Source organism: Erithacus rubecula (genome assembly GCF_903797595.1).
Source record: "Erithacus rubecula genome assembly, chromosome: 1".
Lineage (NCBI taxonomy): Eukaryota > Metazoa > Chordata > Aves > Passeriformes > Muscicapidae > Erithacus > Erithacus rubecula.
The window spans coordinates 75,116,965-75,131,143 of NC_136658.1; the positions used below are offsets into that span (position 1 = coordinate 75,116,965).

The 14,179-nt window shown below is 39.5% G+C and overlaps 1 protein-coding gene across 1 annotated transcript in view; it reads left to right on the top strand.

Moving 5' to 3' along the window:
• Nucleotides 1-14,179, top strand: part of KATNAL1 (katanin catalytic subunit A1 like 1) — a 36,290-nt gene that overhangs the window by 6,127 nt on the left and 15,984 nt on the right. The window contains 4 exon segments of the mRNA XM_079298477.1: nt 2,448-2,623; nt 9,592-9,752; nt 11,681-11,760; nt 11,763-11,848. Of these exon segments, the coding sequence (XP_079154603.1) occupies nt 2,462-2,623; nt 9,592-9,752; nt 11,681-11,760; nt 11,763-11,848 (489 nt within the window). The 5' untranslated portion in view covers nt 2,448-2,461.

Below are 14,179 nucleotides of genomic sequence, written 5' to 3' on the forward strand. Positions count from 1 at the left end.
CAATTTTAAAATCATATAATTTTTTTTGTGTCCTGCCTCTCAGCTTCCTTGTCTAACCACTGTCCTGAAATGGGCACATGTTTGCATGGCTCCTATGGCTTGCCTGCTCCTGTGGCTTTAGTCAGCTTCCACTACAGACTGAGATGAGGAGGTTGTCTTTGTTGGTGAGCAGGGAACTCTCTGGAATTAAGGGGAGTTGGGTGTGAGTATCAGCCCTTTTAAGGCAAAAGGGAGTTAAATATGCCCAGAGTGTGGGAATTAGCTGTAATAAGGAGGCATGAGAGGTTGTAAACCAAGTATGTGTTCTGTTTAATGGATTTCTAGGAATTTAATTCAGCAGTTCCTTAAAAATGTTTTATCTGCTTGTTCTCTTCCACCACATATGGGGAAAACCTCCAGAGATTTGAGGAATGTTTTTCTTAATGGCAGCAGGCTGGTTCTGAAGCAGATCCCAACCTGAAGACAATGGATTCTGCCCCAGATGGTGTTCTGTTTGTTTATAAGTTGACTCATGAGATCTGAATGGGTTATAACCCATCTTCAGTTTCTATAATTTTGTCTATTTCCAGTGCAATGTGAGTGACACCACTTTTTTTTTTTTCCTGTTACTTACAATCTTCTGTATTTAGAAATTAAATGGTCTTAGTTGCCACCAATCTAGCACTTAGTAATGATGTATCAGGGAACAAAATAAGGGTTGTCACCCTTTCCACCTTAGATTTTCTCCTGCCCAGTAGTTCACAGCAGCCAGTGGGAATGCTGTGCAAGCTGAAATGTGCAGCACAACATGAGGACGAGTAAAGCCCCAGTATGTCCTGCTGTGCTTGGTGGAGTGTCAGCTGCAGGGCAGCAGCATGTTCGTGCTATCAAAGTCATCAGCCACATGCAAGCTGTGTGACCTGTGGGTTTAAGTGAGGGTGGCAGGTTTCCATGGCTTTGTTGCAGGGAGCAGGAGTGATGAGGTGATGGAGCAGAGCTGGTGTGCAGCTGCTGGCAGCAGTTAGGACCATCAGTGTGGTACCTTTGGGAGGTGGAGCATGTGTTTGCTCAGGGCAGAATGAATGTCATGTGAATGTCTGTTTGAACTGTCAGGGGTTTGGATTTTGCTAAGCACAAGGGAATACAGAGGCATAAGACACATCCTCCTTAATGCCATCTTGCTCTTATCTTGTCTGTTTATAAAACCTACAAACATTTTTATAACCTACCAGGATGTAAAAAGTTGCTTCTCCCTGTTCTGGCTTCTGTCTGCTACCACCTGTTCCTTCTGTGTGCACTCCTCTAGCATGGGATATTTTCAGCTGTGTAGCCTGAACTGTGTTTTTACCCCTCCTTCCCGATTTCTCCTTCACCCCTTAGTCTTGCCAAACCTTTGATGCAGCTAGTGGACTAACCTCCAGAGCTGACCTCCTCCCTCTTGCTCAATGCAACTCTGCATTGCATAGCTATGAATATCAATTTTTTATTTTTCATTTCCAGAGGTTTATATCTGGATGAATGTCAGGGACCCTACACATACTGAGTCAGAGTACAAGGGAAAGGAACTGATGCTATTTTTCTGTAATGAGGACCTAAACTTTGGGTCACATGAGATTCAGATAAAAGGGCAGGCACTGCTTCAATCTTGAACCTTAAACACAAACCTAGCAGTTCAGCACAGCGTAATTCTGAATGTCTGGGTTATTGCTTTCTTGACTGGTTACTGGGTAAAGCTGAGCTATAGGTTTGCCTTAAAGTCATGCTGCAATTTGAGGACTAGGGGAAGGTTATACTTTGGGAATCACTGTTCTGAGAAATGTTAAATTTGAATTGTTAACTCTGCTATAAATCCCAAAGTGACATGTTAAATTTAATGAAAAAATTCGAGTCAGCATGTGGATGTTGGAGTACTTTGAAAGAATATTTAAACAGAATGAGGCTCTCAACTTGGTCTATAGTAGAGCAGCCATTCAACCATATCATAATCTCATTAGGGTGAGGGCTCTTGAAAGTGTGGAGTGCAGACATCCCTGATGCTGGTTGGCACATCTAGGCACGTATGTCATACAACAGTATAAAAAGCAATTTAATGCCTTGTGTGATTTGTGATTCACGGCTGATGGCTGCTAATACATTGCGGTGATCTACAAATTAAAGTTTAGTCTGTTAGGTTTGGTGTGGGCAGGGAATTTAATTTTCTTGCATTAATTTAACAAGACTGGGGCCAAAGGTGGCAAAGAAGTTGTGGTTTTTATCAATATGAAGGAGTTACAATTCATGATCTGAAACCTTAGGCTAGTAAAGAGATGCTCCAGACATAAATGGTTGTAGCAGAGCAGGACTAGATAGGAATGGTGTTGGAAAGACACAATTCAGCTATGAGAGAAATAACAAAACTAAAGCATCACTGTCTGAATTATTCTACAGTGCATAAAATTAATTTTTCTGGTAATTGTGTTCTCTTTTAGATTTCTGAGTGAAGATGAATTTAGCAGAGATTTGTGATAATGCCAAAAAAGGAAGAGAATATGCTCTCCTTGGGAATTATGACTCTTCTATGGTATATTACCAAGGTGTCATCCAGCAAATCCAGAGACATTGCCAGTCGATCAGAGATCCAGCAATTAAGGGCAAATGGCAGCAGGTAGGGTGAAATAACATTGCCCATAATCCATTACTTATATTTGAAAACCACCAATACCTCCCAAACCTTATAAGATGTAGAGGACTTACATTTCAGTGATGTTGGCTACATGTGTTGTATAATATTTTGTTGATGTTCATGGGAAAATAATTTTCGTGGTGTGTTCCAAAGGAATTCTATTGTTCTGACTGAATCAATTATTTTGTTGTTTTCGCTTAAGATGTCTGTCTAATTCCTGGTCTGTTTGTGTGTGCATACTGTCTGTGATTATACACTTCTGAAAAAATTAAGGTCTTCTTTTTCCCCTTATATCTTTTGGCCATCTAATGTCCAATAACCAAAATGTGAGTGTGTAGGTTAGCATCACTATATGAACAGCAATCAAAATTGTTGTCTGAGTAGCAGCTAACTAAATGACAATAGTGTACAAATTTGGGTCAGGTTTCTAAAACTGCAAGTCATACTCTTAGCCCAAATCTTGCACACATCCATCTCCCCTGCTATACAGAATACTGTTGAAGCCATGGAAGTAATTTACAGGTGAAATATAAGAACCCCAAAGGACATATATTTATTACTTTCAGTATTTAAGTCTTCCTTACATTTTTTAGCCAATTTTTCATGGTACACAAACTATATTCTATAAACATAAAAAAGGAGAAAAATCATATAAAGATATTTACTAGAATAAAGAATTCATGTTGCATAAAAACCTATGTTTTGAAAGAATAATGTAGCTCCTATAAGATACCATTTTGCAGTAGGTAGCTAAAGAGATGATTTCAAGAAGAGTTTTTCTAAATATCATATGTTTAAATGACATCTCTTAAAAACAAGCAATTTTTATTGCAGCAGATGGTTTGGTCATGGGTTTGTATTTAAAACTTCTGACACTAACATAAAGTATTTTGTGTCCTGATAAGTACAACACTGTTAACAATCACTTTGCAGTAACAGTACTATTCATAGGTGTTTATCATAGAAGTGTAGAAGTCTGCTTGTTTGCAAAGCACATGCATGTATATCCAGCAGACATAGTTTTCCTGGTAAGGGGGATGTTGTATAAGAGATATTCATATTCAAGTACTTGTGTTCAAGCTTTTTCCCACCCCAGGATGTGCTAATACAAGGTGTTCATGCCCATTACATGTCCTTAGTTCCTGCCAAACTTGCAGCTGATGTGAAGGTAGAACATGAGGATTTCCTTGTTCTGTAGCTGAACCACTGAATTGTCTTCACATCTAGTATTTAGTGTTTCCTCTGATGACACTGATTCTTCCAATAAACTTTCAACAACTCTTGTGTTGTGAAGGTCACTGAAGACTCATATTACTGTGTGTTGTTTGAACTGTTTCAGAGAAGCCTGTGCACCATGGAATCTGTGCTGCACATTGGAGACAAAACTCAAATACAAAAGGACCATTAACACAGTTTCCAGGATTTATTACTGGTGAAGGCAGCTGGCTCTCTAGGAGAGGATCTGAGGTTGGCACCTTCTCAGAAATGATCCCCTTTAGGCAAAAGAAGAGTGGCCCCTGAGCATGTCACATAAATGCTTTAGAAATCTGTCCCAATAAAGAGCTGCAGCAGGTGGGGCAGCGTCTGTCATGCTGTATACTCATGTTAATTCTGAAGCTTCCCAACACAGTAGTAGTGGCAGATGAGCTTTGTCAGAATATTGCTTTGCTGTTACTGCTGCCAGGCTCAGAGACAAACAGCAAAAAGTAAAAAGTGTGACTGAAAAAAAGCATGTGGATGTTCATCACTAGGTTATTTGCCTTCTCATTTGTTGATGGGAACAAAATTATACAGCCCAAGAGCAAACAATGCAGCCCTGGAACTGCCAGCTGTTCCATACCAGAACTTGCATGTTTTGGGGAGACCTATAGAGACAGACCTACTTTATTTACCTACTCTTTATAAATAATTGTTGTGTTTCTCACTCCTTACAACAGACTAAGAGGGAATCTGATGATATGGATTTTAGCACTACTTTCCAGCTCCCAACAGTCTACATCCAAACAGTCAGTCACAGTCAAGGAATTTGACCAACAACCCATTCTAAAAAAAATTTAACTGAGAAGTTGGATCACAAGTAGCATTCATTCACAGCATTAAACCAATATTTAGATATTAATTTTAGATATTTCCCATTAAAGAATTCTGCTGTACACATTATGTAAGTTTAGCAAATTTCAGTTCCAACCCACTTGGTACCAGTAATGTGTGGAAGCAAGAGATTTTCGTACCAATGTGGTCCTTGCAAGTGGCTTGAGAAGCAAAGCAACCCTTAGGTTATAGTTAAGAGGATTATTGCTGTTTTTTACCTGTAATTCTGTCTCCTCAAGCATGTGGAACTAGCCTGTTCTTCAGGTTCTTAAGCTTCTCCATCATCTGAGGAATCTGGAGAGGATAATAACACTGGTACCTTTTGGAAGTGAAGTTTAGCAATCACTAGCACTGTGTGGGTAGAGCTTTTACTATTGAATGTCCGTGTAGGTAAGTGCTCAAAGGAGAAGATTATTACTTAAACCAGCTCTTGTCTTGGATGTACTTTCTGTAGGCACATTCAAAATCTTGAACCTTCTGAAGGATTCCTGGGATACTGTGTCAGTATGAAGCATCCCCTTCCGTTCTGTATGTTTGTGTGCAGCTCACTAACAGGATGTTTGTTCTACTGGTACTTCTGAGGCAGTGAACTAAGTTTCATGTGTTTGTGGATGTTTTCCATTGTAAAACAAAAACGTTCATTTGAGGAACATCTCAAAGAATGGTTCCAGCTGTGACTGTGTAGCTGACCAGTTTACATCTCTTACATGCACCATTGCTCTTCCCATTTGGTCTCTTCTCAACAGTGAGTGCTCCATTCTGAATAGGTACCTCATGCCTGGTGGATCTGTTTTGTTGCCTTGTGTACAAGAGAGGGTTTTCTCAGTAGTTTATTGAGCAATGGCAAAGCCCAGGTGAGCCAGAATCAGTTGGGATTTTGGGTCAGATTCCCAAATGCTCTTGATCTACCTCTCTTTGCATAGGTGACTTTGTTTTCAAATTTCTACAGATTGGTCTGGACAGAATGATGTTCTGTGCAAATGTTTGATGGGCTGTATTTCATGTCACACAGAGAGAGCTGTGCAAAAAACTGTGTAAGCTTAAGCTTTGTAACTGAACATCTTGATTACAAGGATTCCTCTTGCTTAAGTTATGACAGCATAAGAATTCCTCTAACTTAATGGAAAATTCATAGCCATTGATGATCTCTTGACTGGTTTGTCTTAGGGAAACCTAGAGATTGATCCTTATTTTGCATCCAGGGAGTTCCCAGCTTGCACTTGGGCTGGCCGAGTGTAGCTCCATTTGCATCTTCACTCCTAGGCCTCCTGAGCTCTTTTATAAAATATAAAGTTACTTTCTTGTGATTTGAGGTTTGGCTGACTGGTAGGCATATTAATTCATATAAGTGCAGGCTGGGACTGGAAAGATTCAAAACCAGAAGCAACTCATCCTTACCAAAACTAAAAGGTAGGCTTAGTCTCATGACCACTACTGTGAACTTTACTTGTGTTGACATTCTCCCTGTTTATTCTGAGAGAGATTTTTGGCTGTCGCGGTGTTTTTACCAGACAGCTGGCTTGTAGGAGCGAGCTGCTGCAGTGACAGCAGAGCGTGCCCCCAGGAGATAGCGCTGGCTCACGACAGGCCAGCGGCTGTCAGGCACAACCTGCTGCCTGTTAGAGCCTTGTGCTCTGTGTTGCACAGGGCTGAGAGCACGGGGGCTCTGCTGGAGCTCAGGGATTCCCTCAGCACCTGGAGCAGCCAGCAAGGCACCCTGACTGACTGTTGTCACTGGTGCAGGTGATTGGCTGCACTGCAATCCTGCTTGAAGAATAAAGGGTGAATTCGTCTTTTTATTATTTCAAACACATTTGGTCTATCTATGCTTTTGTTGTTTTTTGCTTCATGCCTGTTTCATTAACATTTAGATGTCATTATAGGAGTTATACCTTCACTCCATGGAATCAGATAGAGTTGCTGATATCTGTTTTGGATATGGTTTAGGGACTTTTTATCTTCACTTTTTAAAAGATCAAGCTTGTTGAATAACTAACACTAATTGCAGTTAGTAACTTCAGGTTTAGAAAGCACTTAGAGATAAGTTCAATCAGTTTTTCTTCAGACAAAAAAAGTCCCACACTTTTGTATTTACCAAGGTACAAATTCCCCCACTTATTTCAATGGGTATAGAAGTACAAGCTCTAACATAGCAAATAAAAGCTGGTGATGGAAAAAGTGTAACAGTTGATAGATTATAAAATATGGAGGTACTCCCTGAAATGGGTTTTGTAACTACCACTAAGAACAAGTGAACTCAATTCTTGTTCACTCTGTTTTATACCCATATGATTTCTGCTTGATTGCTGGAAATTCTTGGGATTCCATATCAAAACAAAGCTGTGGGCTGAAAGGTTTTTATTGGGCCTTCCAACATCACCCAGTGCCCACAATGCTGCTTCTGTCGAGTAGGTGGTAGAGGTGGCTGCTGTACCAGAGCCTGGCTCACTTCAGCTTCACATGGTAGCTGAATCCAGCTAACATCCTGCCATGCCTAGAGAGGCTAAGTTCTTCCCTACCTTGTCTACCCTCCACCTGCACCAGCTTCTCTCCCTCCTCTGCCCCCTGCATTTTTTTTTTTTTTCTGGGATTTACCTGAGCAGTGGATGGTGTGCATGTACAGCTTGCTGACCCAGCAGAAGTGTCCTTTATTTTCTTCTTACCCTTCTAGGCCATTTTACCAATCTGTCTTAGTGTATTTCAATGTCAAAATTGAATGCAGAAGAGCAGGGACAGAGTGTGGTTAGGGAGAAGAAGCAAAGGGAGTTTTTTACTGTTTGGCAGTGTTGAGCTGCTAACTTGGCACACTATCTTTTGAAACTGCTTAAACATAAATAGCTTAATAGCTTTCTTCAGGCTGTCTAAAACCTGAGATGGAGCCTTCTTAGGGTGTGTATGATGAGGGACAAAGAGACTGGTGAGTCTAAACCAGTGATATTTCCATTTGCAGCCTTCCTAGGTTGCTTCAGAGTGGCAGTGATCACTGAAAGACACTGCTCTGTCAACCTCATAATTGTGGCACAGCCTTTTTGGGCCCATGTCTGAGTTGTTTCTCTACTGCAACGAATGTTTCTGCACGTGAGTCATTTTCTTTAAGGGTTTTAGGAGTTTATGGCTGGTTTTCCTTTGTGGTCCACACATTGAGGAGTCCTTGTTGATTGATTTGCCAGGTATTGACTAAGAAATAGGGTGTGTATTTCAGAGTTTGGTGTGCTTAGGTCTGGCTGAGAGAAGGCTGGCAGATGTTAGTCTGTTTTCATCTTCCAAAGCATCAAATGGTGACTTTCCCTCAGTTTTCAGATACCATCCATCCTCTTGCTGATCCAGGGAGGTGAATGACAGCACGCTGGCTGTTAGTGCTAGAAAGTTGTTTTCCACCAATTTCTCTGCATGTGTTGGAAGGCTGATAGAAGGAATCCTGTCAGTACTCGTGGAGCACTGGAATAGGAAGTGACTGTCTCTTGTGGAGTGGTGCCCTGGAGGGTTTTTGCTATATCATTCCTTTGTACCTCACAGTGGCTGTTTGGCTGGATTTATTTTTGGACAGGAGAGATGTGTGTGAAGACAGTTTGAAGGAACCAAGCTAGTAATCAATTACATTTGTAACTCAGCTGGAAGCTCTCACACTGGGGAATGTGTCCACTGATTGTGTGATGAGAAAGCAAAGAGAGCAAAGCAGGGCAGGAATAATCCTGCCTGAGCTGGATGTCTTGTGTCTTTGGAAAGATAGAGTTACCTCATCTGGAATGAGCAAGAAGGCTGCTTTGCCCTGTGAAATGTTCAAGATCTTCCTGTACTTAAGGCTCTTTCTGTACAGGTGTTCATAAAGCTCCTGGTAAAGTAAATGCAGTGTTTCAAGATATTCACAGGGTCTTGGGGATTTACCCTTCTCTTTCCCACTGTCCATACCAGTATCTTGCTGATGACAGTCACATACATTAATAAAATCATGATGGAAACTCTCAAGCTGGAAGGAACTCATAAGGATCATTGAGTCCAACTCCTTGTTCCTACCTAAAACTAAACCACATGACTAAGAGCCCTGTCTAGATAATTCCTGAACTCTGGCAGACTTGGTTCTGTGACTGCTTTACTGGGGAGCCTGTTCCAGTAACTGACCACCCTCCCAGTGAAGAACCTATTGTCCAATCTGAACTTGCCCTAATGCATCTCTTTTATTCCATCTCTTGTGTGCTATTTCTGGTCCCCAGGGAGAGGAGATCAGCAGCTCCCTCTCCACTGCCCACCTTGAGGAAGTTGTAGACCACTATGAGGTCACTCCTTAGCCTTCTCTTCTCCAAGCTGAACAAGCCAAGTGAGCTCAGCTGCTCTTTCTAAGTCTTGTCCTTGCCCTCTCACCATCTTCATTGCTCTCCTTTGGACACACTCTAATGCTGTGCTCCTCACAGAGTTCATTTTGTAATATTATATTTTAATGATTTGGCTGGTTTTATAACTAGGACATCAGAGGCTATAATCAGAGATCTTTTATGCCAGAATAGTAGCATATTACTATAGAAATGCCAACAACACCTTTACTAGTATGAGAGTATGTGTGCATACGTGTCAACATGCACACATAAATCCAAGCATCAGCACATGTTACAGAAGAGTGATCACTGCCTTAGCAATCATGTCTGGTTGGAAAGCAGGAAAATGAACTCAACAGAGATTCAATTCTTTATGCTGCTGTTAAAGGTCTGTTATCAGCCTGATAGATCTGGGGTTTGTGAATAGGAAGACTTGGGAATCCCTGCCTTTGAGGTTAGTGTATGTGCTTGAGGTACTTTTTGTGTTTGTTTGTTTCTTTTTAAAGTTTGAATTGTAACATTTTAAAAATAACATACGTATTTCTCAAGGTGAGACAAGAATTAGTTGAAGAATATGAACAAGTTAAGAGCATTGTCAACACTTTAGAAAGTTTTAAAATGGACAGACCTCCAGATATCTCTGTATCCTGTCAAGATGAGCCTTTCAGAGATCCAGCTGTTTGGCCTCCTCCTGTTCCAGCTGAACACAGGTAAGGAGAGGCTCAAGCAGAATAGGTGCAATAAAGGTGGGTCACCATAATTTTATATTTGTTTTTGAATGCTTTTGTAACATGAAAATCACACTTAATTGACACATTTATTGCTTTTAATTTGGTTTCTTTTAATAAGAGTAAATCTAATTCATTGAGAAATAAGTATTTGAACTACAGTCAGATTTATTTCTGACATTCCAAAGACAGTCACTCCTTTATTCTGGTAGGAGTAAATAAGTGCCTGGAACTAGAGTTTGCTGCAGAGATAAGTGGGCTTATGCTGACAGCTGATGTTCTCATGTGTAAGCAGAAAACTTTTCCATTTTGTTTATTTGAGCAAAATAATTAACTGATGACTGAGGAGACTGTAAGGAACTGGAATTCCAGGGTCTTGAAGGACATGGTGGTTAAAAATCACTCCCTAGCTACATATAGTTAAACCTGTGTTTAATCTGTTAGTTAGTTTAATTGCTAAACATGTTCTGTTACATGTGGTATATCTCTTCTGTAACCATACTTAAGGTAACTTCAGTTAACTAATAGATTTCTTAAAATAGATGCTTTTGCATTTTCTGAAATCCTTATTTGCAATCTAACAGAGCTGGCTGGAAACAGATTCAGTTTACAGACAAAAATAACATTTATCATGTCAATACTTTTCTGACATAAGAGCACAGAATTTTAACGTGCGTATGCTCACATAACCAAAGGAGTAAACTAAAGTGAGAGATCTTGGTTAATGGAAAGAAATGCCAAGTTTATTTATAACTTTCTGTGCTTTATGATTGTCAAAAAGATCTTTGCTTTTCAAATAAACCCCTAAGAATATAAGTGTAAAATTATATTAATGCTGATTACTTTTGTGAGTGGTAGAAATAATTCAGATTTTCTATGACAATGTTAAAGTTCAAGATGTATTTATTTTTGTATTTTGCTTAGTGGTACAACCTCAATAGTTCATCTGCTTCTTTCAAGCTGAATTTAAATCTTGTGCAAATAAGTAAGGAAACCTAGGCACTGTTCTGTGCTGTTAAGTTTGAAGAAAATGCATGAAAAGCAAAATGTTGCCGTTGAATCCAGCAGTGTGTTTAAGAAAGTACTCAATTTAAATCATATTCCAGGAACCTGTTTTTGGGGTTAACAAATTCTGAGTTACTCGAAACAAGAATCAGTATGAGATTCAGTAGTGGACAATTATTAAATTTGGGCACTCCTGGAGGTTTATTTTAGTTCTGTATTTCAAATTCAACCCCTAAAGAGAAATGACAATGACACCTTGTCTTAAAACCAAATGTTTTCTCCTCATTCTGATGCTTAGTACTCTTTGACATTATGAGTGATGTACACAAATATAGGTGGTTGCAGTTCAGCTCTCTTTGCTTTTGCTTTCAAGGCAATTTTTATGTTTTGACATTTTTACACAGGAGAATGAAGTCAGAGGTAGGCGGATTGTTTGAAATCCTTCCTCTTTGTTTTGGGGCCTGTCAAAGCTTTTAGCCACATTTTTTTTTTTCTCTATTTTTAAAATTTTTATTTTACCAGAAATGTCATGTGTTAGTGTAGAATTTGTGCATGTGAATGTAGCCTAATATAATGTCCTGGTTTGGACTCAGATGAATGTTCATTTTGAAGATTTTTACTAAATTGTTTCCTCATTTGTTACATGGGTGTTGTTTTGTTGTAAGACTGATTAGGAACTGATCTGATGATGTTGTTAATATTTTCTTTTTGTGTGTTTTTTTCTTACTTTGGGTATCAGACAAAACCCGAAATGTAGTTTTGGATTTGCAGATATAGGGAAATAAGTCTTAAGGTCTTGGCAGCTTTAGTAATAATGTACTAAGGCAAATTAGAGTCCTTCCTTCTTAATGTTGCTCTTCTTTTTGCTGTTCTTAGCATGTTTTTGTTGTGGTTGCTGTTGTCAGGGCTCCACCTCAGATAAAACGTGCCAACCGAGATGGCAAATCGTTGAAGAAAGACTCCCCGGGACTTCAGCCCCGCGGGCCCGGGGCAGAGCACACCTGGTGGCCAAGGGGGACAAATCCTCAGGCAGCCGAGAAAGGGAATCCAGAGTCAGAGGAAGAGATGACAAGGTAAGTGGGAAAGAACTTGGCAGGGAGCTGCTGTGATGCAGCAGGTGGCAAAGGGAAGCACTCTTAGTCATTTAATACAGGTAATAAAATGTCACAATAATCCCATGTGGGAAAACGTAGTCCTTTCTTTTTCACCATGATCAAAGCATGTATTTTGGTGATATTTATTAATGATTACACCAAATTAAGAAAAGTTCTGTCATGATTGCTCTATCTTGTGGTGTAAGGTTTTTTTGAGGGAGGGAAGCATAGTATCCTGTTGCTGAGGGTTTCTTATTCTTTGAGTGAAGACCATGGGCATGACTCTAATCTCTGAGTGTCATTCAGGTATAAAGTCCCTTCTCCTCCTTTTCCCTCACGTTTGGTGGGGTTTTGACATTAATATCTTTACAAAAGCCCTGTATTGGATTCCTTTTTAGGACAAAAAAGTGCAGAAGTGACACTAGTGTCCTTCCCTAGACTTTAAGCATTGTGAATAGAGTTCCACAGAACCATTGCCTCTACCATACCATAGTATAAATTAGAGTTCAGAACAGTTCCATAAATTCATTGATGATAGGTAAATCTGTTCCAAATTATTTGAAGTTACCTACATGAAATTGATGTGAGGGAGAAGTATTAAAAGCAAATTCTAAACAACTTTCATTTTCTCTGGTTTATGAGAGGGGTTTTGTGTTTTATTATAGTGTTTAGAAAGAAGCTTCTTGGAACTGTTTTGTTTTAAAAGTAAAAGCAATGAATTAAACTAGACTAATTTGGAGATTCATCTGAAGATCCATGGAAAAGAAGCAGTACTGAAGTGAAAGAAAAGGAGAAACAGTGATCACTATGCAGTGGTGATGTCAGAAAAAAAAGGACTGTTTCATGGCTGGAAAAAATGTCAGTGTGCAAATCACTGTTTCTGAGACACTTATGTTTTGAAATTTAATTGTGGAGTAGTGCCAGGAACCCAAGGACTAAATGGTATTAAATATACAAGTTGAGACTGTACTGAAGTGGCATTACTTTCCTGACAGACAAAGACACAAGATACATGACGTGCCTTCCTATGGGTCACACAGTATTGTATAGATCTTGAGAGGTGAATAAGAAAATATTTAGGCCAATTTTCTTCCAAAAATTGATTAGTTCCTTTGTGACCTTTCTATTGCACTTTTTGACAGCTTAGGAATAACTCAAAGATATGCTTTTTCCATCATAAATTGTTTTCTGATACACAGGAAAAGTATTAAGTAATCCTAGCCCTTATTACCATCAAAAGGTAGGGCCAGGCACATTTTCAGCAGTGCCACTGAGTGACTGTACAGATCAAGCATTTTAGAAATCTCTCTCCCCTGGATCAGTAAGATTTAAAATAACAAGCGTGCCTCCTTCAAGCTATAAAAATCTCGTGAAGATCTGTGAAATTATTGAAAGTTTTGCCATCTATATAGGGAATTGGAGTCATGGTGTGTGACAGGTTCACCAGATGTGCTTGTGTAAGGCAGCCTTCAAAGTCTTAGCTCTAATGAGGGTGAACTCTGCTCTCCAAGCTTTCCGGTGATGAGCATTATAGGGCTTTGCTATAAGGAGCCTACAACAACATGACTTGTATAATACTTGTCTCTGGGAATAATGTGATTAGCAATACTACTGCTGTGAGGTGCAGGAAAAGTCATGAAGGTGTTCCATTTAATATGGTACATTTTAAACACTGCTCTTATCTGAATAAATTGGTCACTAGGTGGCAGAAGGAAAATATGTCTACTCCTCAAAAAATTCCAGTACATGTGCTCTTGTATTCCCCTTTGTCTAGCTCCTTGGTGGTTATTCTAGTTCCTTTGTTTGGGGTATGTGACTGAAAATCACCCCAGGTTACAAATCCTCATGTGCTGTGTAATGGTTTTTGTAAGGGATCCATGATTTGCCTTTGAGAAGGATTTTGAATGAAAGAAGAACAGCCAGGTGTTTCTGGGAAGTGGAAGAAGTTAATGCAACTTCCTATATTTTGCACACAGGCATGAAAATAGGCTTACCTTTCAGTTTTATCCTTTCTTAGTTTACAACTGTTTGTTCTTCAGTTTCTGAGTTTGAACCACCAAGCAGCTTTCCTCTGTAGCCTGGTGTGTCAAATCAAAGAGATTTGGTAACTCATCATGTTCAGTTAAAAAAATAGGGCAAACCTGAAGCTTTAAATTAAGTAATGAGGTGTCTTTTCTCCTACTAAATATTTCAGCTCTGTAGTTTTTGGGTTTGGGTGCTAGGATAGGACTACTTAGAACATGTAATGAATTATCTATTTTCTAAGATGTTGGCTGCAGTGTAATAGGTTGCATGCTGTCCTGGCTATAA